The 27,680-nt window shown below is 43.1% G+C and overlaps 2 protein-coding genes across 9 annotated transcripts in view; one reads left to right on the top strand and one right to left on the bottom strand.

The window, feature by feature from the left end:
• INTS9 (integrator complex subunit 9) overlaps positions 1-11,548 on the top strand; it is a 110,519-nt gene extending 98,971 nt beyond the window's left edge. For all 4 annotated transcript variants that reach the window (XM_032634453.1, XM_032634454.1, XM_032634452.1 and 1 more), the window contains 3 exons: positions 7,854-7,952; positions 8,655-8,792; positions 10,842-11,548. In XM_032634453.1, the coding sequence (XP_032490344.1) occupies positions 7,854-7,952; positions 8,655-8,792; positions 10,842-11,018 (414 nt within the window). In that variant the 3' untranslated portion in view covers positions 11,019-11,548. The remainder of the gene's footprint in view (positions 1-7,853; positions 7,953-8,654; positions 8,793-10,841) is intronic.
• EXTL3 (exostosin like glycosyltransferase 3) overlaps positions 11,307-27,680 on the bottom strand; it is a 140,047-nt gene continuing 123,673 nt past the window's right edge. For 4 of the 5 annotated variants that reach the window (XM_032634449.1, XM_032634448.1, XM_032634447.1 and 1 more), the window contains exon 7: positions 23,629-26,742. In XM_032634449.1, the coding sequence (XP_032490340.1) occupies positions 26,533-26,742 (210 nt within the window). In that variant the 3' untranslated portion in view covers positions 23,629-26,532. Of the gene's footprint in view, positions 11,445-11,754; positions 11,885-12,040; positions 12,365-20,629; positions 20,698-20,829; positions 20,925-23,628; positions 26,743-27,680 lie in introns of those variants that run through there. The other variant, XR_004350308.1, reaches the window with a different exon arrangement.

The raw sequence follows: 27,680 nt of genomic DNA, 5'->3' as shown, positions 1-27,680 counted from the left end.
GTAAGATTCATTTTTCAATAAAAATAAGCTTGTTCATTCTAGAAAACTTGGAAAATAAGGGGGGAAAAAAGGATAAAGACAAAAGAAATCAGTCCTAATCCCAATACCAGACATAATTACTGTTCAATTTTTTTGTATTTGCTTTGTGCGTTCACTCTGTGTGTGTGTTTGAGTCATACCTCGTATAATATCTTTGTAAAGTAACAGTATATTGTCATTAAAGATATTTCAAAAGTATCTTAGGTATATAATGGTCTACCATAAATGCATCGTAATTTAACTGTTCCTTTACTGGTGGACATTTATTATTTCTGCTTTTTCAAACTATAAATAATACTTTCAGAAACATTCTTTTACATAAATCTTTGTATGTGGAATGTAGATATAGAACTAAAAGTATCATTTGGTTTTGCCTGGGAAATGCATGTGGGACATGAAGGGGTTAAAATCTGCTGCTGTTCTTTAGGTTTTGCTACTACTAATGGGTGCTTGTTTCTCCCCCAAATGAAAGTGTGTCCTGTGCAGCTTCCTTGTAAATCCTCCCTCTTGGTCCCTGTAGGTGCAAAGTGGGAGAGCTGACGTCAGTACTGATGGGCATGCGCTAATAGAAAAATTCTATTTCTGGGGTGGCAGGTGGATGCATCCTCCTTCGCAGAGGTGTCTGGCTGAGTCGTCTTGTGAGCTCTAGGTAGACTTCCCTTGTGGCAGAGCTGCCACTTCAGAGAGTCTTCGTGGAGATAGAATTTATTCCTGGGGCTGCCCAGGGAGAGCCTCTCACCTGCTTGGTTCCCACAGTGCTATCTGCAAACCTCCCAAGCCAATTCTTTGACTTTAGAGTTCTGCCAGACAACCTGACCTTTGATCCTTTGATGGGAACAATACAGTGTAGGAAGGAAAAGAATATTTATGGATTGGGCATTGTCAGGAGCTCAGAGCACACACGCATCTCAGTGGGAACATTTCACACTGGTTTCATATGTTTTCTCTTTTTATCCCTTTATTGACCTACTGCTGTGTTAGTTCCTGGTGCACAACATAGTGATTTAATATTTCTATACGTTACAAAATGATCACCATACTAAGTCTAGTTACTGTCTATTACCATATGACTTTATTACATTACTGACTATATTTCCTGTAATGTACATTTCATCCCTGTAAATCAATCTCTCTTACCTATTTCAATCATCCCCTTATCCCTTCCCCTCTGGCAACCACCTGTTTGTTCTCTGTATCTATGAGTGTATTTCTTTTTTTTTTTTTTTAATGTTTGTTTATTTGTTTTTTAGATTCCACATATAAGTGAAATCATGGTATTTGTTATATTATTTCACTTAGCATAATACCCTCCAGGTCTATCCATGTTGTCACCAGTGGCAAGATTCCTTTTTTTTTTTTATGGATGAATAATATCCCACTGCATACACACACACACACACACACACGTACATACACAGACCACATCTTCTTTATCCATTCATCTGTCAGTGGACACTTATGTTGCTTCCATATCTTGGCTATTGTAAATAATGCTACAGTGAACATAGGGGTGCATATATCTTTTCAGATTAGTGTTTTGGTGGGCTTCCCTGGTGGCGCAGTGGTTGAGAGTCCGCCTGCCGATGCAGGGGATGCGGGTTCATGCCCCGTTCCGGGAAGATCCCACATGCCGTGGAGTGGCTGAGCCTGTGAGCCATGGCCGCTGAGCCTGTGCTCTGCAACGGGAGAGGCCACAACAGTGAGAGGCCCGTGTACCGCAAAAAAAAAAAAGATTAGTGCTTTGTTTTCTTTGGGTAAATACCCAGAAGTGGAATTGCTGGATCATATGGTAGTTCTATTTTTAATTTTTTGAGGAACTTTTCCATAGCAGCTACACTAATTTACAATCCCACCAATAGTGCACAAGTGTTCCTTTTTCTCTACATCCTTGCCAACACTTACTTGTTGTGTTTTTGATAATAGCTGTTCTGACAGGTATGAGGTGATACCTCATTATGGTTTCAATTTCCGTTTGCCTGATGATAGTGATGTTGAGCATCTTTTCATGTGTCTGTTGGCCATCTGTATGTCTTCTTTGGGAAAACGCCTATTCAGGTCTTCTGCCAATTTTTCAGTCAGGTTTTTGGGGGTTTTTTTATGTTGAATTATATGAGTTCTTTGTATATTTTGGATATTAACCCCATCTGATACATTCTTTACAAATATCTTCTCGCATGCAGTAGGCAGCCTTTTTGTATTGTTGGTAGTATCCTTCACTGTGCAAAAGCTTTTTGTTTGATGTTGTTCCATTTGTTTATTTTTGGTTTTGAATCCCTTGTCTGAGGAGAAATCCAAAAAAAAAAAAAAATATATTGGGGCTTCCCTGGTGGCGCAGTGGTTGAGAGTCCACCTGCCAATGCAGGGGACGCACGTTTGTGCCCCGGTCCGGGAGGATCCCACATGCCGCGGAGCGGCTGGGCCCATGAGCCGCTGAGCCTGCGCGTCCGGAGCCTGTGCTCCGCAACGGGAGCGGCCACAGCAGTGAAAGGCCCGCGTACCGCAAAAAGAAAAAAAAAAAAAAAATGATAAAAGACTGCCGTCAAAGAGCATATTGCCTATGTTTTCTCCTAGGAGTTTTGTGGTTTAAGGTCTTAGATTTAAGTCTTTAATCCATTTTGAGTTTATTTTTTATATGATATAAGATATGAGACTTTTGCATGTGGTTGTTCAGTTTTCCCAATAACATTTATTGAAGAGGCTGTCTTTTCCCCATTGCATATTCTTGCCTCCTTTATCATAGATTAAATGACCATATAAGCATGTGTTTATTTCTGGGCTCTCTATTCTGTTCCGTTAACCTATATGTCTGTTTTTGTGCCAATGCCATTTTGGGTTTTTTTGGGTTTTTTTGTTTTTATGCGGTACACGGGCCTCCCACTGTCGTGGCCCCTCCCATTGCGGAGCACAGGCTCCGGACGCGCAGGCCCAGCGGCCATGGCTCACGGGCCCAGCCGCTCCGCGGCATGCAGGATCCTCCCAGACCAGGGCACGAACCCGTGTCCCCCGCATCGGCAGGCGGACTTCCAACCACTGCGCCACCAGGGAAGCCCCTGCCATTTTGTTTTAATTACTGTAGCTTTGTAGTATAGTTGAAACTCAGAGAGTGTGATACCTTGGGCTTTGTTGTTCTTTCTCAATATTGTTTTGGCTATTTGGTGTTTTTTGTGTTTCCATATAAATTTTAGAATTATTCTAGTTCTGTAAAAAATGCCATTGGTATTTTTATAGAGTTTGCATTGAATCTATAGATTGCCTTGGGAAGTATGGTTATTTTAACAGTGTTCTTCCAATCCATGAGCACAGTATATCTTTCCATTTGTTTCTGTTGTCATCAATTTCTTTCATCAGTGTCTTAGAATTTTCCAAGTATAGGTATTTTACCTCCTTGGTTAGATTTATTCCATGGTGTTTTATTCTTTTTGATGCAGTTGTAAATGGGATTGTTTTCCTAATTCCTCTTTCAGATAGTTTGTTGATAGTGTATGGAAATGCAGCAGATTTCTGTATAGTGATTTTGTATCCTGCAACCTTACTGAATTCATATGTTAGTTCTAATAGTTTGGCTGTATCTTTAAGATTTTCTATATATAGTATCATGTTTGATGCAGTTGTAAATGGGATTGTTTTCCTAATTCCTCTTTCAGATAGTTTGTTGATAGTGTATGCAAATGCAGCAGATTTCTGTATAGTGATTTTGTATCCTGCAACCTTACTGAATTCATATATTTGTTCTAATAGTTTGGCTGTATCTTTAAGATTTTCTATATATAGTATCATGTCATCTGCTAACAGTGACAGTTTTACTTCTTCCTTTCCGATTTGGATTCCTTTTTTTTTCTGATTGCTGTGGCTAGGACTTCCAGTACTATGTTGAATAACAGTGTCAAGAGTGGGCATCCTTGTATTGTTCCTTATCCTGGAGGAAATGCTTTCAGCTTTTCACCATTGAGTATGATGTTAGCTGTGTGCTTGTCATATATGGCACATATATGTGCCCTATATTTAGTATGTTCCCTCTATACCCACTTTATGTTCCCTCTATACCCACTTTCTTAAGAGTTTTTATCATGATTGGATGTTGAATTTGGTCCAAAGCTTTTTCTGAGTCTATTAAGATGATCATGTGATTTTTATTCTTCTGCTTGTTAATGTGGTGTATCATGTTGACTGTTTCGTGAATATTGAACCATTCTTGCATCCCTGGGCTAAATCCCACTTGATCGTGGTATATGATCCTTTTAATGTATTGTTGAATTCGGTTTGCTAATATTTTGTTGAGACTTTTTTCATCTATGTTCATCAGTGATATTGGCCTGAGATTTTCTTTTTTGTGTGCTGTCTTTGTCTGGTTTGGGTATCAGGGTGATGCTGGTCTTGTAGAATGAGTTTGGAGGCATTCCTTCCTCTTCAGTTTTGGAAAGGTTTGAGAAGAATAAGTGTTAACTCTGATTTAAATTTTTGGTAGAATTCACCAGTGAAGCCAGCTGGTTCTGGACTTTTGTTATTACTGATTCAGTTTCATTACTGGTAATGGGTCTGTTCATATTTTCTGTTTCTTCCTGATTTAGTCTTAGGAGATTGTACATTTCTAGCAATTTATCCATTTTATTGGCCTGTAATTGTTCATAGTAATCTCTTATGATCCTTTGTGTTTCTGTGGTGTCAGTTTTAACTTCCCCTCTTTCATTTCTGGTTTTGTTTGGTCCTTTTCTCTCTTCTCTTGATGATTCTGACTAAAGGTATATCAATTTTGTTTTTCTTTTCAAAGAAGTAGCTCTTAGTTTCATTGCTTTAGAATTTCTTCTGCTAACTTTGGGTTTTGTTTTTTCCTTTTCTAGTTCCTGTAGGGATAAGATTAGCTTGTTTGAGAGTTTTGTTTCCTGAGGTAGGCTTGTTTCACTGTAAGCTTCCCTTAGAACTGCCTTTGCTGCTTCCCATAGATTTTGAATCGTTGTGTTTACATTTTTATTTGTCTCCAGGTATTTTTGAAATTCTTCTTTGGTTTCTTCATTGATGCACTGGTTGTTGAGGAGCATATCGCTTAGCCTCCGTGTTTTGTGTTTTTTGAAGTTTTTTTCATGTAGTTGATTTCTAGTTTCATAGTGTGGTTGGAAAAGTTGCTTGATATGATTTCAGTCTTCTTAAATCTATTGAGACTTGTTTAGTGGCCTAGCATCATGTGATCTATCATGGAGAATGCTCCATGTGCACTTGAAAAGAATGTGTATTCTGCTGCTTTGGGCTGGAATGTTTTATATATATATATATATATATATATATATATATATATATATATATACGCACACACCATTTGGTCTAATGTGTCATTTAAGGCGTTTCCTTATTGATTTTATGTCTAGATGATCTATTCAATGATGTGAGTGGGGTGTTAAAAGTCTCTTAATATTATTGTATTGCTTTCGGTTTCTCCCTTTAAGTCCATTAATGTTTGCTTTATAGATCTTGGTGCTTCTGTGTTAGGTGTATATACATTTATGTTACATCTTCTTGCTGGATTGACCTATTTATCATTATGTAATGCCCCTTTTATTACAGTCTTTGTTTTAAAGTCTATTTTGTCTGAGTATAGCTTTTCATTTCATAGAATATCTCTTTCCATCCCTTCACCTTCAGTCTGGGACTCTCCTTATTTCTGAAATGAGTCTTTTGTAGGCCACATGTAGATGGGCCTTATTTTTTAATCCATTCAGTACTCTATGTCTTTTGAGTGGCAAATTCAGCCCATTCACATTTAAAATCATTATTTTATAGGTATGTACTTATTGCCATTTTCTTAGTTATTTTCTGGTTGTTTTTGTAATACTTTTGGAAAAGTTAGCTAATAGTCTTAATGGGAGTTCCTTTGTATGTAACTAGTTGCTTTTCCCTTGCTGCTTTTAAGATTCTTTATCTTTAATTTTTGCCATTTCAATTACAATGTCTTGGTGTGGACCTCTTTGGGTTCATCTTATTTAGGATTCTCTGGGCCTGCATGTCTGTTCGTTTCCCAGGTTAGGGAAGTTTTCAGTTATTATCTCTTCAAACAGTCCTCAGCCCCTTTCTCTATTCTCAAGTTCCCTATTATTTGAACGTTAGTGCACTTGATATTGTCCCAGAAGTCTCTTAAACGATTTTCTTTTCTCTTTTCTTTTTTTTGTTTAGATTGGGTGATTTCTACTACTCTGTCTTCTAGTGTGCTGATCTGTTCCTTTGTGTCAACTAATCTACTCTTGATTCCATCCAGTGTTTTTTTTGTTTCAGTTACTGTGTTCTTCAGCTCTGGTTCTTATGTTTTCTAACGCTTTATTAAAAACTTCTAACGTCTCACTGTGTTCCATCCATTCTTCTCCCAAGTTCACTGAGCATCTTTATGATCATTACCTTGAACTTAGCAGGTCGATTGCCTGTCTCCCCTTTGCTCAGTTCTTCTGGGGTTTTATCTTATTCCTTTGTTTGTAACATATTCCTCAGTCTCCTCATTTTGCCTAATTCTGTTTTTATTTCTCTGTGTTAGATAAGTTGGTTACATTTCCCCATCTTGGAGAACTGGACTTTTGTAGGAGACGTCCTGTGGGGCCCAGCAGCACACACCCCTCTGGTCACCAGATATATGCTCTAGGGTCACCCCCTTTGAGGGCAGCATGGGCCCTTCCATTGTGGTAGAGCTGACTACCACAGGAACACTGGTAGGTGGGGCTGCCAGGTCACCTACCCAAGTGTGTGGGTCTTGACTCTACCATGTCTCTGCCCCTCTCCTTCTCATTGTGACTCCTTCATATCTTTAGTTGTGGAAGATTATTTTCTGCTAGTCTTCCAATCATTCTCATCTATGGTTGCTATATCTACAGTTGTAATTGTGGAGTGCCCATAGAGGAGGTGAGCTCAGGGTCTTCCTACTCTGCCATCTTGGCCACCCCCCCCACCCCCCGTTTTTTGGTTCATGAAATAGTCCTCACATCCGCTTGCCAGTCATTTCAAATATCCTCACCTGCTTCCTCTACCCATTTGATACTGATCTTCATGTTTACATAAATGACATCTTGCATATTTTTTTTTATAAAGGAGTCTTGGATAGGTTGAAGTCTGCATGCGTTTGAGAACAGTAGTCAACTAAACTCGAGTGTTAGGGCCTCTCGTAAGATCACATGTCACTGCTGGTGGCTAGGTCAGGGGACTCTGAAGTGGCAGAGGAGAACGGGTACACATCAGAGTCTGGTGTTAGAGAAAGAGATGGCCCACAGGTAAAAGCTGTGTACTTCACCTTTGGGAGAAGTCAGATTCCCAGGAATTAGACAGCTCAGTCAGTCCAAATGCTGCTGTCCCTGCCCTTCCTGCCTGTCACTAGTCCCCTGGAGAGGTGAAAGTCGGCACTTGGTGTATATTTTGAGTGAGGAGAAACCGTGTGTGTGTGTGTGTGTGTGTGTGTGTGCGTGCGTGTGTGTGTGTGTGTGTGATGTATTTTTGATTAAAAATGATTGTTTTAAGTTTTTTTACTTCTTAAAGTTATTTGGTCATTTTAGACTGCAGTGATGTAAATAAAAATTCAAAACGAATAATGGTGATCACTAAAGGCTGTTTTGACATTTGACGTCTGGTACCGTTCCACCAGACTGGCAGGTGCACATGGTGCCGTGGGCCTGCTGTCCAGGGTGACCCTGACCCTGGGTGTCACCATCCAATCCTGGGCCGTGCACAGGGGTGGCACTGCTGCCCAGTGTGGCCTCCTAGCCCCTGCCTCTGCACAGCATAATGGCAGCACCCTCGTCCCCCCAGTTTACAGGGAGCCTGACTGAAACCCCTCTGTTTGCTCCCAGCTTGCGGACTCACTGGTACCCATGGAGATCAAGCCTGGCGTTTCCTTGGCAACCGTCTCGGCCGTGCTGCACACTAAAGATAACAAGCACATTCTCCAGGTATTGTCGGGGAGGGCGAGGGCCCTGAGATACAGCGGACCTGCGGGAAGAACCCCGTGCAGGTGGGGGCCCTCCCCCCAGCGCCTCGCGCCTCACTTCATGGCACGTGTGCGCCTTGGGGGCAGCTCTTTGGGCCCTTGTCCCCACCCCCGCCCCGAGATAAACCCCCTTCAGGGTTGGGCTGCGTCGCTCTTGTTCCTCTGCATCACGTGCCCATAGCGGCCACTTAAAGTGCACTGGACCCCGGGCCAGGGCCCTACCGGGCGTTGTCTTATTTAATCCTCACAAAGTTCTCTTTACTATCACTGTCTTAGAGGCAGTCTCGCTGCCCTTCATTTTCTTGACAGAAGGACTGTAGCCAGTCAGTCTGACCCCACAGCCAGTGTTCTCAGAGCTGCTGCCCCTTCATAACCGACACGGGTTATGAAGACCTTACGCAGACAGCACTGAGTTCAGTCAACTGAAAATTAAGAATAGATTTTGATAAAAGGAAGATACCTTTGCCGAATAAGGTGTTAATTCTATGTGGATAGTTGGCTTTAGCTTGTGTGCATTATGTGGAAATCCAGCTGGAGCCCCAGCTGATGGTGACCCTGAACGCAGGCCCAGGGCCCTTCCAGGAAGCGGGTCCCGCGGGCCGGGTAGCTTCACTCGGGCTCCCGGGTGGCTCCTTGATGAGATCCCTGTTTTCCTCCCACCCAGCCCCCGCCCAGGCCTGCCCAGCCCACAGGTGGCAAGAAGAGAAAGCGGGCCAGTGACGACATTCCAGACTGCAAGGTTTTGAAGCCTCTGCTGAGCGGCTCCATCCCCGTGGAGCAGTTCGTGCAGACGCTGGAGAAGGTGAGTGGGTAGGGTGCGCCGTCTGAGGCACCACGGCCCCGCTCCCGGGAGCGCGTGCTGCTGCTGTCCGCCGTCTCCACTGTCTGTGCTGCTGGCTCCTCGGTCATGGCGGGGACAGAACCAGGCGAGGGCCATGGAGACTTAGCGGAGAGTGGGCCCCCCTTCCCCCCAGCACCAGGCTGCCCCCCACCCCCACTTCTCGTGGGAACCAGACCAAGGAGGGGCCTTTCTTTCTTCGAGGACGTAGCTGTGACAAGATGGGGTAGGGGGACGGCCAGGAGAAAGAAGGGTCTGCCCCCTCTAGAGCCCCACTTTCCTATGAGAAGACCCCTTGCTGTCAGAGCTAGCATGGCCAGTTCAGAGGCGAGACTCGGGGGCACAGGGGTCACTGATGCCAGATCTGCAGGCACTCAGGAAGCAGAGCCAGTGATTCCCAGACCAGGTGGGAGGAGAGAGAAACAGGCAGTCATTGTGGAGGATGGTGGTGCCTGCACTGGCTCAGTGGCCATCCCGCCCCTTGTCCCTGCTGGCTGCTCCCCGCAAGGCACAGATTCCATGACTACAAGTAAAAAGAAAAAAGTTTAACCTGAAAAGATTTTGTAATTCTGGCTTTAGTCACAGGACTTCAGAGATCCCTGTTTTGGCATCAGAATTATAGAATCCTTGATAGAAAAGAGGAGGAATTGGCTAAAGATAATATTATTCGTGTTGCTTCTTGCAAGAAGAACTGCAACTATAGTAGATCATTACAGGAAAAGAGACTTTCTTTTGTTAAACTAGCTACTGCCTTTTGTCCAAACTAAATAACTCAGTCGCTGAGTTCTTTCAAATTTTAAAAGCTTTCTCTTTATTGGGAATTGTTTTCTTCAGTAGTCGTTTAATTTTCTTGAAGGGAGGGCTTTCCCCGAGTTGTGTGGCTCTCCTGGCCCCTAGTGACATGGGGACACCCCGTGGGAATTACCCCAGGGAGCCCCATGTGCCATGAGCACACCAGTACCAGCTTCCTCCCGACCGTGCTGTGCCCCCTGGCCCTGCTGATGGGACTCACACTTGACTTGTTTCTTAAAATCTTGAAACAACTTGCTTTCCCAGAAAGACTTTGTTTAGCTCTTCTGCCTGGGTGCTCGGGAGTTGACCCCTAGGCCCCGACCCTAGCTACTCCCCCCACCATTTCTGCCCCACCTCCTTTGCAGAAGGAATATCCGTGGCTGCCCCGAACTACACGTGAGATTTCCAGAGCCAAGTGTGGAGAATCTCCCTAGGTCACGTTCATTTACCTAGCCTGGGTCCTTTTCAGGCAAATTAGTCCTCTTTCCATTTCTTTTCTTCTTTCTCAACTTGACATGTGATGTGTAAGAAAATTCTGAATTAGCATTGGAGGTGGCCCTGGAGAAGTATTTGATATGCTGCCTTATCTGTCTTCTCCCTTGGGAGGAATTTGCCACGTCAAAAGGTCAGTGGTGGGCTTCCCTGGTGGCACAGTGGTTGAGAGTCCGCCTGCCGATGCAGGGGACACGGGTTCGTGCCCCGGTCCGGGAAGATCCCACATGCCACCGAGCGGCTGGGCCCGTGAGCCATGGCCGCTGAGCCTGCACGTCCGGAGCCTGTGCTCCACAACGGGAGAGGCCCGCGTACCGTAAAAAAAAAAAAAAAAGTCAGTGGTATCTTGCTGTGAAGAATGGCATTTTCCTGGGACAGGATGGAGTTTTACCAGGGACCACAGGCGTGGTATGGAGGCTGGTATGGAACAGCCTGGCATCCCAGGCTCCTGAACTCAGGTGCTTAGATGTGCTCCTCAGATAAAAGCTTAAGCAGGTTGTAGGAATTTTGCATGAGATTTTTGCATGTTTAGGGGCTTCAGTTTGAGTTCTGTTGCTGTAGCTGGTCCTGTGATTAGTCTGTAGAATTGTTCTGAGTGTCCAAAATGCCAGTTTCTAGGATGTTCAGTTTAGCCAATTCTAGGAAGTGTGATTTCAGAACTCTCAGTTGCTGAAATATCCTCTGGCTTTTCAGAGCACCCAAAGTCCTGTCCCTTTTCTTTTGGAGCAGCATGGCTTCAGTGATATTAAGGTGGAAGACACAGCCAAGGGCCATATCGTCCTGCTACAGGAAGCTGAGACACTCATCCAGATCGAGGAAGATTCGACCCATATCATCTGCGACAATGACGAGATGCTCAGGGTACGGCTGCGGGACCTTGTCCTCAAATTCCTACAGAAGTTCTGAGTGGAACACGAAAGCCATCTCCACTTCCCTGAGACCCTGCTGCAGGCCTTCACTGTGGCTGCCCAGCACCCAGCGGAGGAAGGCCATGCAGCCTGGCAGGTCTCTGTGGTGGTGGTCTCTGGCTTGAGCAACATTCTCAGGAGTTACGGCCAGAATCTCCCGGTCTGGCTTCTTGGCACTGTTTCAGGCAAGAGCTTTTCCTTTAACCTTCAGCCTCGTCTTCTTCCCAGTCCTGCCTCTCTCAGGTAGCCAGGCAGGTGAGGCAACAAGCCGAGGAGAAGGCTGAGAGCTACAGCAGCTTTCCAGGAGGCTAATAGTGGACGGAGAGGTAAAAAGATGAGGACTTGTGACTGTTTTTCATGGTTTCACAGGCCTTGGGCAGGGGAACTAGTCTTTGAGTTTGTTTTATTGTCTACAGTGCTGTACCTGATAAGAAAGATGATCCCCCAAAATTAGCAAAATGAACCCATCTGTCTGTATTTTACAATGTGAGCTCATTTTGTTAATAAAACTTATTTTTTATAGAAGTAGCTGTGTTCTGGTAAATCTACAATTTATATAGCCATTTAGTATCTGAAAGAATATGAAAATATACAGAACTGAACTTAGAAAATACCACAGCAAATTTTAGTTTGGTATGTGCATTAGTATATTTCTTAAATTGTACGAACGGGTGCTTAACTTCATCTGAGCTGTGTCAGTATGAGAAACACCAGCACAGAGCGCTGACACTGACCTTGACCTTCTGGGGGAGGGCCTGAACCAGCATCTCAGGCTCCACCCACAACCTCCGCTCACCACTGCTTCTCCCACAGATGATCAGGATTCTCCGCATTCCGCTGAGCAGTAAACTCAGACGCCTGTGTCTGAAATAATGGAATTGCTTAAAACAGGTATTTACCAGATTACATCAACTCTGAGATAGCATCAGTTGTAACACACATGCCAATTTTGCAAGTATTAAAATGTGGGGAGTAGCATACAAGTCTTAGAACTGGCCAGCAGTGGAAGTAGACGCTTACCGTCTTTTCGGACCAGTTGAAATTCAGTCGGAGGTCAGTCCAACCTGGCCAGCAGCAAAGCGTCACAAAGGGCTTTAGTGACCCAAGAACTGTAACACTATAGAACTGCTTCCTCAGGTTTCGTGGAGAGTTGGCTGTCAGTTCTGTCTCTGGAATGGACATGTCAGTGGGAAGCAGTTCTTCATTAGAGGAGGAAAAAGGCAACTTCATTTTTGCCATCTCCAACTTTGCCAGCCTTGGGCCCAGGAATGTTTCAACCGTTCTCTGTTTCCCAATGTGCAGGCCATTCCAATCAAGGGGCCCAGGGTGTGTCTACAGAATAAACTTCGGGAGAGGATTAACATTACAAGAGACGGACATGCCATGGTTATGAAAATTTAGTTTTGTTTTTAGTAGGAGAATTGTAAATATGTAGCACATGTAGGCATACTTCCTAATAAAACTTGAGAGAAATCAAGTTTTTTTAAGTTTTCTTAACATCTTGAAAAATGCAAAAGCAGTATGAAATAGAAAGAAAAATCAAAATGATTATTTTACTTAAATGTTCCAACAATGATACGTCCAGGAATGACTTGGATTTGTCCAAGTTGGATTTCTGTTAAGGGCTTGATTAATCCCAGGGGATCAGTGAGAGGTGCTTGAGAGGTGGTTACTAAGAGGCAAATAGTCCATAAACTGATGTGCAGCAGGAAATAAGAAATGATGACGGTTTTAATTGTCATTACCACCTACTTCATGGCAGAAGCCAGAGAGAGGAAGAAGCAAAGAATCATTTGTTAGAGCAGAGAAATCTAGAGCTGGCCCTCCCAAGTATTAGGAGAGAGCAGTTATGAATAATAACTCTACCTAGAGTTCAGGTATTTGGATACCAAACCAGGTTGGTGAATAGAAGACCCAGAAGAAATGGTGGAACCTGCTGTTAGTGCTAGAATTATACCACCCATAGTGGCTTTGTTATTTCGAAATGCAGCCCGCTGACTAGTCACACCGATCTGGGGAAAGAGACTGACATTTAGAAAAATTTCTACTCATAAGCCCAACAAATGCCTAATGATTAAATAGTAATTGAAAAACCATTAAAAATAGTGAGGAGGGACCTGATTTTCTTATTTCTTTTGATCTTTCTGCAAAGTAGTATATCTATTGCTGTGTAGCAAATCAGCCCAAAATTTAGTGGCTTAAAATAGCAAACACTTATTATCTCACTGCTTCTGTGGGTCAGGAATCTGGTGTGGCTTAGCTGGGCGCTCCTGGTTCAGGGGCATCTCTCCACAGGGCCACAGTCAAGGCGCTGGATGAGGAAACTGAGGTACAGCAATTAACTTTCCCCAAAACCCATCGCCGGTAAGTGGCTTCTGCCTTACCTTAACATCATGTGTGAGCACCAGGGGTCAGGAGTTGGGGAAGGGACTTGAGGCGTATCGTCCATTTCTTTTTAAGTAATGGTAACAACTATTTGTCGTCTTGACCCCTGGAGAGCTTGAAGCCTTTGGGCCTCACCGTTGTCCTATAAAGGCAGAAGTTGGCTTTTCCAAACTATAGACATACCTTGGGGATATTGCTGGTTTGGTTCCAGACCACAACAATAAAGCACATTATCACAATAAAGCAAGTCACATGAATTTTTTCATTTCCCAGTGCATTTAAAAATTATGTTTATACTGTAGTCTAGTCTATTAAATGTGCAATAGCATTATTTTTTTTTAAAAAAGTGTACAGACCTTAATTTTAAAATAATGCTGCTGGGGAAATGGCACTGATAGACTTACTTGACGCAGGGTTGCCACAAACCTTCAATCTATAAAAAAAAAAAAAAAAGCAGTATCTGCAAAGCACAATAAAATGAGGTTTGCCTGTACAATGAAGTATCAACAGAAGTGAGAGTGAAGAAACCTCCAAAGCTGTATGATCATATAGTCATGTGAGCCAAGCAAACTGGAGAGGAAAGGGAGCTACTTTCCTTTGGCCCAAGTCCAGTTTTTCCCCTACAGCCATGAGGAAAGTTGAATGCTGTCTCATTGTTTTCATGCCATACTGTGGGAAGGTAGAAAACCTCTGATGTCCCCAAATTCACTGCAGTGGAACTATGGGTAAATAACTTTACTCTTTTTCAAACCTAGAATGAGGTAAAAATAACCAACTACAGTTCTGACAGAAGTCGCAACTAAATTATGGAGATAGGCAATGTAGAACTGAGCCAAACATGTCTAATCTTGCAGGAGGCTGCAGCCAGCACTGTTCTTGGATCCATTTTAGGTTTAATCACATCATAGAAGCATTTTACCATCTATAGATTCAATGCCATCCCTATCAAAATTCCAATTGCATTTTTCACAGAAGAAAAAACTCAAATTTGTATGGAACCAGAGAAGACCCTGAATAGCGCCCCCCCCCAAAAAAAAATCATGAGAAAGAAGAACAAAAGCTGGAGGCACAATTCCTGATTTTAAGCTTTATTACAAAGCTATAGTAACCAAAACAGTATGGTACTGACAAAAATAGACACACAGGCCAATGGAACAATCGAGGGCCCAGAAATAAACCCACACATATACAGTCAACTAATATCGACAAGGGAGCCAAGAAGACTCAATGAGGGAAGGACAGTCTTGTCAGTAAGTGGTGTTGGGAAAACTGGATAACCACGCACAGAAGAATAAAATATCTTACACCACTCATAAAAATTAACTTGAAAAGGAATAAAGACTTAAATGTTCAAGACCCAAAACTAGAACTACTGGAAGAAAACGTAGGGCGAAAGCTCCTTGACATTGGTCTTGGCAACAATTTTTTGGCTATGACACCAAAAGCACAAGCAACAAGAGGAAAATAAACAACTGGGACTACATCCAACTAAAAAGCTTCTGCATAGCAAAGGAAACCAGCAAAATGAAGAGGCGACCCAATGGGAGAAAATGTTTGCAAACTATCTGATAAGGGGTTAAGAGCCAAAATATATCAGGAATGCATACAAATCAATAGCAAAAAAAGTGGGCACAGGACTTGAATATACATTTTTCCAAAGACATACAAATGGGCCAAAAGGTACGTGATAAGGTGTTCAACATCACAAATCATTACCATACACATACACAATGGAATATTATTCAGCCATAAAAGAGAAGGAATTCCCATCTTTTACAACAACATGGATGGACCTTAAGGGCATTATGCTAAATGAAATAAGTCAGACAAGCACTATATGTTCTCACTCATGTAGAATCTAAAAGAGCTGAACTCAAAGATAGAGTAGAATGGTGGTTGCCAGGGGCTAGGATAGGAGGTGGGGAAATGGGGAGATACAGATGTCCAGCTATAAAATGAATAAGTTCTAGGGATCTAATGTACAGCATTGTGACTGTAATTAACAATGCTGTATTATATACTTGAAAGCTGTTAAGAGAGTAGATCTTAAAAGTTATTACCACACAAAAAGGTAATTATGTGACAGGATAGAGTTAACCTTATTGTAGTAATCATTTCTCAGTGTATATGTGTATCAAATCATGTGTACACCTTAAACTTACATATGCTGTACGTCAATAATATCTCAGTAAAACGGGGGAAAAATTACATGTATTAAACGTAAGCATTTTTTGAGTCATAGGACCACAGATCTTTGAAAGGTGTTTTGCCCACATCTTGTCATTAAACATGTGGAGTATTTCTTCTCTCCCTTATATTGTTATCTGAGGCCACTGAAAAAAATAGGAGTGTATCCTCTGCGTGATAATTCTTATGTTAGCAGAATTTATCCTTTACCCTTCCCTACGGTAAACCACAGTAGTAATTTCTAAGGCATTTATAAGTCTTCATGACATACAACTATGAAATCAATCACAAATGAAAACTCACTTTAATGCACATCATTACAGTAATTTGGGGTTACTAAACACACCAACTAAAAGTTTGATAACATTTTTTAGAATATCTAATATAAATTTTTAATCTAGTAACTAATTGCTCACAATATTTTGAAAATAAAGAACTTTGTTCTTTATTTTTGTTACAAAGTCTTTTCCAATCATCTGTAGGCCCTTCCAGCCATCAGTATTTATTAAGCACCTATTACATCCTGTGCATTGTGTTGTCTCCGATGACTTTTTAACTCACCAGAATAACAGACAAAATACAAGTTTCTCCCAAACTTCTCACAAGTATAGAGAAGCAGATTTCCAGGAACATGAGCAAAATATTGTTTAAATAGAAAATCATACATAGAATTAATGTTAGCAAGATTGCAGAATACAAGGTTAATATACAAAATCAACTGTATTTTATATATTAGTAATAAATAATTAGAAAAAGAACTTGTTAAACAGCAATTCTACTCTTAATAGTGTGAAAAGACACAGGAATAAACTTTTGAAAAAGATGTGTAAGATCTCTACACTAAAAGTCTCAAAATTGTGGTGACAGAAATTAAATAAGATCAGAATACATGAAGAGATATATCGTGTTCATGGATTAGAGACTCAGTATTATTAGTATTTCAATTCTACACATTGATATACAGATTCAATACAATCTCATCAAAATCCCAGTGGATAACAAAAAAAAATGGTTTTTTTAAATGGGCAAAGGACTTGAATAGACATTTCTCTGAATAAAATATACAAATGGCCAATAAGCACACGAGAAGGTATTGAACATGATTAGTCATTAGGGAAACGTAAACTGTCAATGAGGTATCACTGCACACCTACTAGGATGGCAATAATTTTTAAATTATTAATTACAAAACAAAACAAGTAATGGAAAGGATGTGGAGACACTGAACCCTTGTGCACTGCTGGTGGAAATGTTAAATGGTACAGCTGCTGTGGAAACTGTTGGCAGTTCCCCAAAAAATTAAACGTTGAGTTACCATATCCAACAATTCCACTGATCAGTATATACACAAAAGAATTGAAAGCAGGGACTCAAACATGTTTGTACATCCATGTTCATAACAGTATTTATGATGGCCAAAATGTGGAAGTAACCCAAGTATCCTTCAACAGGTGAATGGACAAAATATTTTATGCCATAACACACAATGAAATATTGTCCAGCCATAAAAAAGAATGAAATTCTGATACATGCTACAACATGGATGAACCAACATGCTATATAAAATAAGCCAGACAAAAAAGACTTAATACTCTATGATTCCGTTTCAATGAATATCCAGAAATAGGCAAATCCATAGAAACAAAATAGAGGTTATCAGGGGCTGAAAGGAAGGGGGAATGGAGAGTTACTGTTTAATGGGCACAGACTTTCTGTTTGGGAAGACAAAAAAAGTTCTGGAAATAGCTAGTGGTGGTGGTTACACATTGTGAATATACTTATTAATGCCACTGAATTGTACACTAAACAGTGGATAAAATGCCACATTTAAATTGAAGTTAGAACACATCCTCTCACCATACACAAAAATAAACTCAAAATGGCTTAAAGACTTAAACATAAGACATGACACTGTAAAGCTCCTAGAAGAGAACACAGGCAAAACATTTTCTGACATAAATTGTACCAGTGTTTTCCTGAGTCACTCTACCAAAGCAATACAAATAAAAGCAAAAATAAACAAATGGGACCTAATCAAACTTACAAGCTTTTTGCACAGCAAAAGAAACCATTAAAAAACCAAAAAGACAACCTACAGAATGGGAGAAAATATTTGCAAATGATGCAACCAACAAGGGCTTAATTTCCAAAATATACAAACAGCTCATAAAACTCAATAACAAAAAAACAAACAACCCAATTGAAAAATGAGCAGAAGACCTAAATAGACATTTCTCCAAAGAAGAAATACAAATGGCCAATAGGCACAAGATGCTCAACATCACTAGAGAAACGCAAATCAAAACTACAGTGAGGTATCACCTCACACCAGTCAGAATGGCCATCATTAAAAAGTCTACAAATAACAAATGCTGGAGAAGGTGTGGAGAAAAGGGAACCCTCCTACACTGTTGGTGGGAATGTAAGTTGGTGCAGCCACTGTGGACAAAAGTATGGCAGTTCCTCAGAAAGCTAAAAACAGAGTTACCATATGACCCATCAATCCCACTCCTAGCCATATATCAAGACAAAACTCTAATCCAAAAAGATGCATGCACCCCTATGTTCACAGCAGCACTATTCACAATAGGCAAGACATGGAAACAACCTAAATGTCCATCAACAGATGAGTGGATAAAGAAGATGTGGTACATGTGTACAATGGAATATTACTCAGCCATAAAAAAGAACGAAATAATGCCATTTGCAGCAACATGGATGCAATTAGAGATTACCATACTAAGTGAAGTAAGTCAGAAACACAAATACCACATGATATCACATACATGGAATCTAAAATATGACACAAATGAACCGATCTGCGAAACAGAAGCAAACTCAGAACAGACTGGTGGTTGCCATGGGGGAGGGACTTGGGGGAGGGATGGAGTGGGAGGTGGGGTTAGCAGATGTAAGCTTTTATATAGAGAATGGATAAAGTCCTACTGTATAGCACAGAGAACTATATTTAGTATCCTATGATAAACCATAATGGAAAATATTTTTTAAAAGAATATATGTATGTACATATACATATGTATGTATGAATCACTTTGCTGTTATAGCAGAAATTAACACAACATTGTAAATCAGCCACACTTCAATTTTTTTTAATTTTTAAAAAGTGGCTAAAATGGTCATTTTAAGTTCTGTGTAATTTACAAGAATTTTTTTTTTTAATTTTCAATTCCAGCAGGATAGAAAATCGTTTTTTTTAGAAAAAAAATTGACAAACTAATTCTAAAATTTATATAGAGAAATACAAAGTAACTATAATATCCAAAGCAATTTTGAGAAAGATGATCAAGTTGTAGAACTTATACTACTTTATTTCAAGACGAACAAGAAAGCTACATTAATTCAGACAATCTGGTACTAGTAACAAATCAGCATGACAGGAAAGACAGCTCAGAAATACCCACACTTACACAGTCATTACGTTGTCAACAAAGGCCCAACCAATTCAGTGGAGAAAGGAAATTCTTTTTTTTTTTTTTTTTTTTTTTAGGAAATTCTTTTTAACAAATGGTGCTGAAACAACTAGATATTCATGTGCAAAAAAAAGAGAGAGAGAAAGAAAAGAAAGAGGACTTCCTTGGTGGTGCAGTGGTTAAGAATCCACCTGCCAATGCAGGGGACACGGGTTCGAGCCCTGGTCTGGGGAGATCCCACATGCAGCGGAGCAACTAAGCCCATGCACCGCAACTACTGAGCCTGCGCTCTAGAACCCTCGAGCCGCAACTACTGAGCCCACGTGCCACAACTACTGAGAAGCCCATGCACCTAGAGCCCGTGCTCCACAACAAGAGAAGCCACCGCAATGAGAAGCCCGTGCACCGCAAACGAAGAGTAGCCCCCCTCGCCACAATTAGAGAAAGCCCGCACACAACAATGAAGACCCAACGCAGCCAGAAATAAATAAATAATTTTTTAAAAAAGGATAGAACTCTGACCACTACCACACACCACACACAAATATTAACTTGAGATGCAGCCTAGACCATACAGCTTTTAGTGGAAAAATTAAAAGAATATCTTCATGACTTTGGGTAAGCACAGGGTTCTTGAGTCACAGAAAGCAATGACAAAAAAGAAAATTCTAAATCAGATCTCATCAAAATGAAAAGCTTCTGCTCAGCACACGATACCATAAAGAAAATGGATAGGCAACCCCCAAATTGGGGAAAATATTTACAGCACATACATCTGACAATGGACTAGTATCCAGGGTAAACAATTCCCACAACTCAACAATAAAAAGGCAAACAATACATCCATACAGTGGAATATTATTCAGCAATAAAAAGAAATGAACTGTCAAGCCACAAAAAGATGGAGGAACCTTAAATGCATATTGCTAAATGAAGGAAGCCAACCTGAAAAGGCTATATATTGTATGATTTTAACTGGCGTATGACATGACATGACATTCTGGAAAAGGCAAAACTAAAAAAGACAGTAAAAAAAACAGTGGTTGCCAGCGGTTGGAGAGAGGAATGGGTGGGACACAAAGGACTTTTAGGAAAGTGAAACTGTTCTACAGATACTGTAAGTGGATACAGGTCATTATACTTTTGTCAACTCCCATAAGAATATTCTGCACAAATAATGAAGCCTAACATAAGCTATGACTTTAATTAATATGTCGATACTGGCTTATCAATTGTAATAAATGTACCACACTAATGCAAGGGGACAAACTGTACTTTTCACTCAATTTTCCTCTAAACCTAAAACTGCTCAAAAAAATTAAAAATGTTTGTCACACGGTGTGTGGGATGGTAGTTCCCCGACCAGGGGTTGAACCCGGGACATGGCAGTGAAAGCACTCAGTCCTAACCACTAGACCACCAGGGAATTCCCAAAAATGTATTTTTTAAATAAAGCAATGATTAAAAAAAAGACAAACCAAAACAAAGTTTAATGGGCAAAAATTTCACAAAGGAAATACATATAAATGGAGTAAGCACATGAAAAGGTACTTATCATTAGTCATCAGGAAAATGCGAATTCAAACTACGAGATACCATTACTCACCAACCAGAGTGGCTAAAACGACAAGGCCTGACACCACCATTGGCGAGGCTGGCGAGGATGTAGAGCAACTGAAACACAAAATTATTGGTGGGAATACGAATGAGTACGATCACTATGGAAAAAGGTCTGGCAGTTTCTTATAAAACTAAACATGTGTATCCCTACCTTATCACACAACAATTATACGCCTAGGTATTTACCCGAGAGAAAAACATAAATCCACAAGAAGACTTGCAGATGAATGTTCTTAGCAGTTTTATTCCCAACAGCCAAAAACTGGAAACATCTCCAGTGCCTATCAAGAGAGTGGACAAATGTTGTTAATCAAGGGAATACCTCTCTCAATAAAAGGAACAAATTACTAATACGTGCAACACTGGATGAATCTCAGAAACACACTTGAGTTTCTAGAAGCCTTGCACAGAAGAGTAAAAATTGTATGACACTATTTATATGAAATTCTAGGAACAGGAAAACTAATCCAAGGTGATTACTGTGGGGTGGAGGTGGAGATTGACTAGGAATGAACATGAGGAAACGTCCTGGGTTTGACAGAAATGTTCTATATCTTGATGGGGTTGGTTACACAAGTGTATGCATTTGTCAAAAGTCAAGAGAAAGTACACTTAAGATTGTGCATTTCAATGTATAAATTTAATATGGAAATTTTACATTAAACACATAGAAACTAATATTGACCTCCAGTTAATGATGTGTGTGCTTATGTATTTAGAGGGAAGTGTATTAATGCCAGTAATTATATACTTAGAAATGCACCAAAAATAGGATGGATAAAAGGGATGAAAAAAAATGAATAGAGGAATAAAAAAAATGGATAGAGGAATGAATCTATAGATAGCTTTATAAAGCAAGTGTAGTAAAATGACTGTTAGGTATACAGGTTTACAGTATAAAAATTATTTAAACTTCCCTGTACATTTGAAATTTTTCATAATTAAATATTAGGACCAATAGGTTAAATAAAATCTAAATAGATTAAATTCTCACATAACAACCCTACAATATGACCAAGATTCGTACTCTTTCGCAATATGAAGACAAATGAAGAAGGATAAAACAATTTGCCCAATTAAAACAGGTCAAGAAACAGGTGAAATTAAACAGCAACCCAAGGCTGGTCCTAGTGCAAGGCTTCCCACCGTATTTCATGACCTCTTCTGGAATCCATTCTGGGTGTTTAATTCTTCTTGCCCTTAACCCCCTTTGTCAATGAAGATTTAAATAATAAAAATAGTGAATATAATACTTCGTAGCTGTTGCGTGCCAACTTCCTGCAACACTCTGGTAATACCACGTTAGCTATATTCCAAAAGCACCATGGTACTGATTACTATTCAGCTTGTTGCCAGCTATGATTTCTATGTGACCCCGCCCCCGCTTAATTTTGTCATCAAATCATTTCATTCATCAAAAAACTATTTCGCAAGGAGGAAGAGAGGGAGGGAAAAAACTGTTTAGCACTTAAGTGCTCTATTCTCAAGAGGCTTACAAGCTGGTGTGGGAAGCAGACCCATAACCATTACAGTGTGCAGTGAAGTAAGACAGGTCAGCTGCTGTAACAGGAGATGGGCCAGGGACGGTGGCGGCTGTTAGAGGGGGACAAGCAACTTCTGAGAAGGGAGGGTTTCTTGAAGGCAATGCTTCAGCTGAGCCTGGAATGAGCTGGAATGCAGAAAGTGCCACTAAGAAGTTTCCAGTATGTTACCCCAATGACAGTGCATTTCTGTTGTGTGCCGAACAGTGGACTCTTCACGTTTATTATGTTTACTTTCAACACATCTTCAAGACGTGGGCACACTCTTCGCCATTTTATGGATAAGAAGTTTAGAATATAACGTGCTCCCCGCCAGTTTAATGGGTGACCCAGGATCTAAACCCACAGTCTACTCCAGGGTCCATATCCTTAACCACAGCATTATCCTTCTTAACCACATTTTTGAAAATATGGTGGAATCGATTTCAGTGACAGTAACATCAACCGCTAACATTGACCACTTTGGCTTACCTTGCTAAGTCCAAGCCAGAACTAGCAGGAACAGAACCTAAGTTAGACGTGTTATCTCTGTGTCTAGTATCACGCCCATCTCGACAGCCTCATGTCACTTCGTCTCTCTGGCCCCAGCACAGGTGGTACAAGGAGATGGATGGCTGCAAGAATAGGAGCCTGGCAGCTCCAGCTCCAGACCAAGTAGGCATCCCCACCCGATAGGACATCATCTTCCCCCTTCACCTGCCGCAAACCTACCACATCAGTTGTCAACCCTAGTCTCGGAGTAACACTGAACCGTGGGTCCCAGGCATTCTTAGGCTTTTAGTACAAACCAAACTCCCAACTGCAGAACCCAGGAGAGGAGCACCCCCAACTCAGCTTTTCTCTGCCTTCCATCCTCCTTCCTGTCTCCATCCGTCTTCTCCAAGCTCGTGACTCGGTGCTCGCTCCCTAAGGATGGCTCTGATCCCACAGCTGAGCAGAAGCCAGACATCAAAAGGACAGTTAAGCACCAACTAGATGCGGGAGCTTTCTGTGGCTCCTTGGAAGTCAGCAAACAACCCCCAGACCGACGGGGCCATTCTAAGCCAGCCCTCTCCTCTGGTCTGGGAACACGTACACTTGAGCTCCCCGGCACCACACCACACACACTGAAAAGTTACCGTGAAAAAGTAAAGGTGGCCAACACGTGCCACATGCCACCCCACATCCCGCTCAAACCAGTTCGGTGACACCTACGTTCCTCTCTATGTAATCAAATGACTAATCCCAGAGACGGACACAGACAAGGCTGCCCGCGTCCACGCACACTGACAGCATCAGCCGGGCTCAGGCACGCAGGCTGCTCCAGGACCAAATCACAGCGTACAGTCGTGCTGGGAGGGGCCCGCTGGCCGTGCACGGGTGGCTCCTGGAACTGGGCAGACACCTTCCCTCAGGCCACTCTAGCGTCCTGCAGAGGAAAACCACAAAAGACTTCCAAGCTTCATGAGTTAAAGTCTCCATTTTATTTTTTTTACAAAAAATCCAACGTCAGACCATTGTGCTCATGACTGGAAAAGGGGTGGGGCGGATGGACATGGCATGAGTATCAGAGCGCTTCCCCCTTCAAACGCCAGCACCGCAAACAGGAGCCCCCCAAGCACACACACAGGCAGGCCGCTCCTGAGGCGACCACTCCTGCACGCCCAGCGCACGGGCCCTGGCTTGAGGTGCAGGCCACACAGGCGGAGGACACGGCACAGGTGCAAAAGCCCAGAAAGGCCTGATGAGCACCTTGGGGGCTCCCCCTCATTTGGGTGCCTCTCAGTGAAGAGCAAACTGGCCAGCTGGAGAGCAAAGACGCGCCAGGCCCTGGGAGCAAAGACAGCAACGGGGGTTCACGGGACAGCCGAGGAGGCCCACGTGCGCTGCAGGGCTGTCCCGTGCTCCAGGTGAGCCAATCAGGTGGTGCAGGTGACATCTGGGCTTCCCAAGGTGACCCATCGGCATCAAAGGCATTCGAAGCCTGGACCGGGGGCCTCTACCTAACCCGCCTTGCAAAAAGCAGCGGCCATTCTCCAGGAGAACTAACCAAGCCTCCAAAAGCTCTCACCACCCTCCCTCTCACCATGAGGAGTGTCCTTCACGAACGTGGCCAGTGTCCATCAGAGACTGCTGTCTGGAGTCCTTCAAGTCAGTGTCCTGTTCAGGTCCAAGTAGTGCCACCCTCGTCTGTGCTCTGACATCACCACCCCCCCTACAGTGCCCGGTGACGTCATCCACAGCCACAGAGTACCAGTTGCTCTGGATCTGCCGCCAGTGCTCAGGGACCCCGCGCTCTGGCTCCAGTGCAGGGGATCCTGACACAGCTCCTCTCTCATCAGGCCCGCTCAGAGGCAGTCTAGGAGCTCCTCACATTAAGAGACAAGATAAAAATAGCAGCCACATTTATAGCTCAAAACACCACACTCTCTGGCTTCCCAAAGGGAAGAAGGCTACTGCTAAAAAGAATAAAGTCCGAGGTCACAGAAGGGGGAGTTAGAAAGTTAGGAAGCAGGGGGTCTGGACCCCTTCTCTGGGCTGCTGAGCAGCTGAGCTCCATTTCCTAGGTAGCTGCCCCAGCAGGGGAACCACAGGAAGATGCCGGTGGGACTGTCCAGAGGACGGAGCCCTGGTCCTGTCCACCAATGGGGAGAGTCCCTTAGGTCAAGCGGCCCTACAGGTGGGTGTTACCCACAGGACAGAGCCTGGCTTCAAAATGATACTTGAAGAGAACCCATCTGGGGCAGGCAGGTCAGAGGAGGATGTGCCCCCTGGACACAGGAGCACAGGATGTCAAGGTCAGGGGAAGACGGAGCTGGCTTAAGGCATGTGCGTGCCCAGGACAAGGCTGAGCCTTTGTTCAGTCAGTTGTGGGGAACCTCCTAGATTCGACTTCAGTGGAGGAAAGTGGGGACCAGAAATACGGTGGAGGCCACGGGCTAAATCCCTGCCAACAGCCACTAACGCCCTCTTTGGTTCCCCTGCTGCTGCCACCACCCCAAAAAAAAAAAAAAAAAAAAATTTAGCTTACTTTTATTTCAGCCCAGGAAATAGAAATTTAAACCCAGAGCAGAACGTGGTAATGTGGGGTGTGAATGCCTGTTTCAGGCTGGATTTGAGCTTAACCTAACAAATCCTATCCTCCCACCATTCTGACACATACCAAACCTCAGGGGGTCCCAGAACCAACCCGGCGTGAGGGATCCAATAACTATAGGATGTGAGTCCAGACAGGGGTCGGGGAAGGTGAATTTCACCAAGGTATTATCCCAAGGCAGGTGCCTTGCTGTGACTCCCCGGCCAGCCGGGTGGGGATCAAAGGATGCTCGTTTGCTCTGCGGCAGAGAGAGTAGGCCGACCTGCAACCACTCAGACCACACCTGAAGTGCAGCCCACCAGGCTTCTGTTCTCGTACGTGAGAGAACCTGCAGGAAAGTCTGTAGCCAAAGCACAGCATGTCTTTCAAAGGAGGGTCGAAGAAGAAGAGCCATTTGGGGGTTTGTCTGCAGGTCTCGGTCCTTCCTCAGTCTTCTCTCTCAAACAGGGGGTAGGGAGAGAGCTGAGCTGAGAACCCAGACAGCACGACCCAGCGGGGAGTCCTCAAACCCACCAAGTCCTGCACAGGGAGGCTCCACTGGCCCCAAAGGTGCAGATCCCCATACCTTGAGCTACAGAGCCCTGGTTGGCAACAGGTCTTATCTTGGGCAGGGCCCTGTTAACAGGGCCACGCCCAGCCCTTTCTTGTTTCTGCACACAGATAGATGCCCCTGGGGAGGACGGAGACGATCTGTAAAGATGAGCCAGATACCAGAAGGCCAGGATCCATCTCCACCAAAATACAGACCACCGTGGTACGTCCCTCACTTTGTGAGATGGGCAGAAATGCCAAACTCCCCCTCAAATATATATATATATGTATATGTGAGTGTGTGTGCATATATACATATACACGCACATGTATATACACATATGTGTATATATACACATGTATATAAATAAGCCTCGAATGGCAAATCTGAAACGCTCTTTTTAAATAATAATAGTAGTTGTTAGTGAATTAAAAACCACAAACCAGCTGCCCTGGGCTTATGAACTGTGTGAGTGACTCTCCAGAGTCCCTGTGGCCCTCAGTGTAAGCTATCACCAGTGCCCTGTGTAGGGAGCCCTGGTGTCCTGGGACCAGGGCTCCGGCCAGTGTGGCTGATTTCAAGAGCAAGGCAGCTCTGTCCCTCCCACTCTCCCTGCCAGCTCTCCCAGCAGAGGGTCTGGGCCACCCACCCAGTGGGCATCCCTGAGGTCCTTCCACGTCTAGGGACCTCAGGAGCTGCCTCCCTCACTCTGCTCATCCTCTCCCATATGCGCAATGCCCCTAGATGAACTTGAAGCACTTGGTCTTGTCGTGGGGCAGGCGGGTCTTGAAGAGCACAGAGTCCACGCGGAACTGTGTGTACAGCAGGGGCATATAGCCGTACACCTTGACAAAGAAGTTGATACACTTGTGCCGCTCGTGAAAGTGGGAATCGTCGTGTGACAGAGCCTGAGGGCATCCTGGGCATCGGAAAGTCCACCGTGACGTCACCTGGGAGCGGGGAAGAAAGAGCACAAAGTGAGAACCACAGGTGCTGAGACAGAGACCCCAGAGCTGAACCAACCGACGCCTCCTCTTCCACGGTGACGACACCGAGTCGATGGCTACACTCACTCAGAGCAAGTCGGGAGCCAGAGCCCAGGGCTCTCTTCCTGCCACGGACAGATCTACATTAGTATTAAGGACACGCTTCCAAACGGCCTATATGTAACCAGTATCAAAAGCCTTGAGGTGTTCAGTGGTGCCTAGCTCAGTAACACTACTTCTACTATTTATCTTGGTTGCACAGCAAGACGTAGGTATAAAGTTGTTCATTTCATCAGTGTTTTTAATAGCAAACTATTGGAAAACTACCCATCAAAAGGGGATAGATAAATCATTATAAAATACTGCATGTCCATTAAAAAAGATGTTTAGGAAAGTTATATTTAAAGACATGGAAAAGTGGTCATATTATAGTTTAGTGGTTATTATTATGATGAAATTCCAAGCAATTAGAAAAGTATGAAGAATAATACAACAGCTTCACTATCAACAACATGGCAGATTAAATAACATAAACCCCCCTGAGCACAGAATCCCTGAAAAGGCAGGATGAAATACAGAAACCGTCTCTTTAAATATATTGGCTGAGCTTATAATGAAAGAAGTCAAGTCCTCAGAAGCCAAAGTAATGAAAAGGCCTGAATCCAGCAAGACAGCCAGGAGCTCGGGTTTTCATGAGGCTGGAGCGCCCACAGTCAGGAAATCAAATTGGAGACTTTTTGAAACCCTGGGACCCGGTGGAAGGCCACAAGGGCAGGAGGCAGCCCTGCAGAGACAGGCGGTGAAGCAGCATTTCCTTCTCAGTCTGAGCTCTAAGTGGAGGAGGAAACATCCCCTCTGAGAAACTGACAACCAGAAGCCGGCCCTCACACAGCTCAGGCTAG

This window comes from Phocoena sinus, chromosome 6 (assembly GCF_008692025.1).
Source record: "Phocoena sinus isolate mPhoSin1 chromosome 6, mPhoSin1.pri, whole genome shotgun sequence".
NCBI lineage: Eukaryota > Metazoa > Chordata > Mammalia > Artiodactyla > Phocoenidae > Phocoena > Phocoena sinus.
Note: the sequence above shows the minus strand (reverse complement) of the source record. Positions and strands in the feature narration are given on the sequence as shown.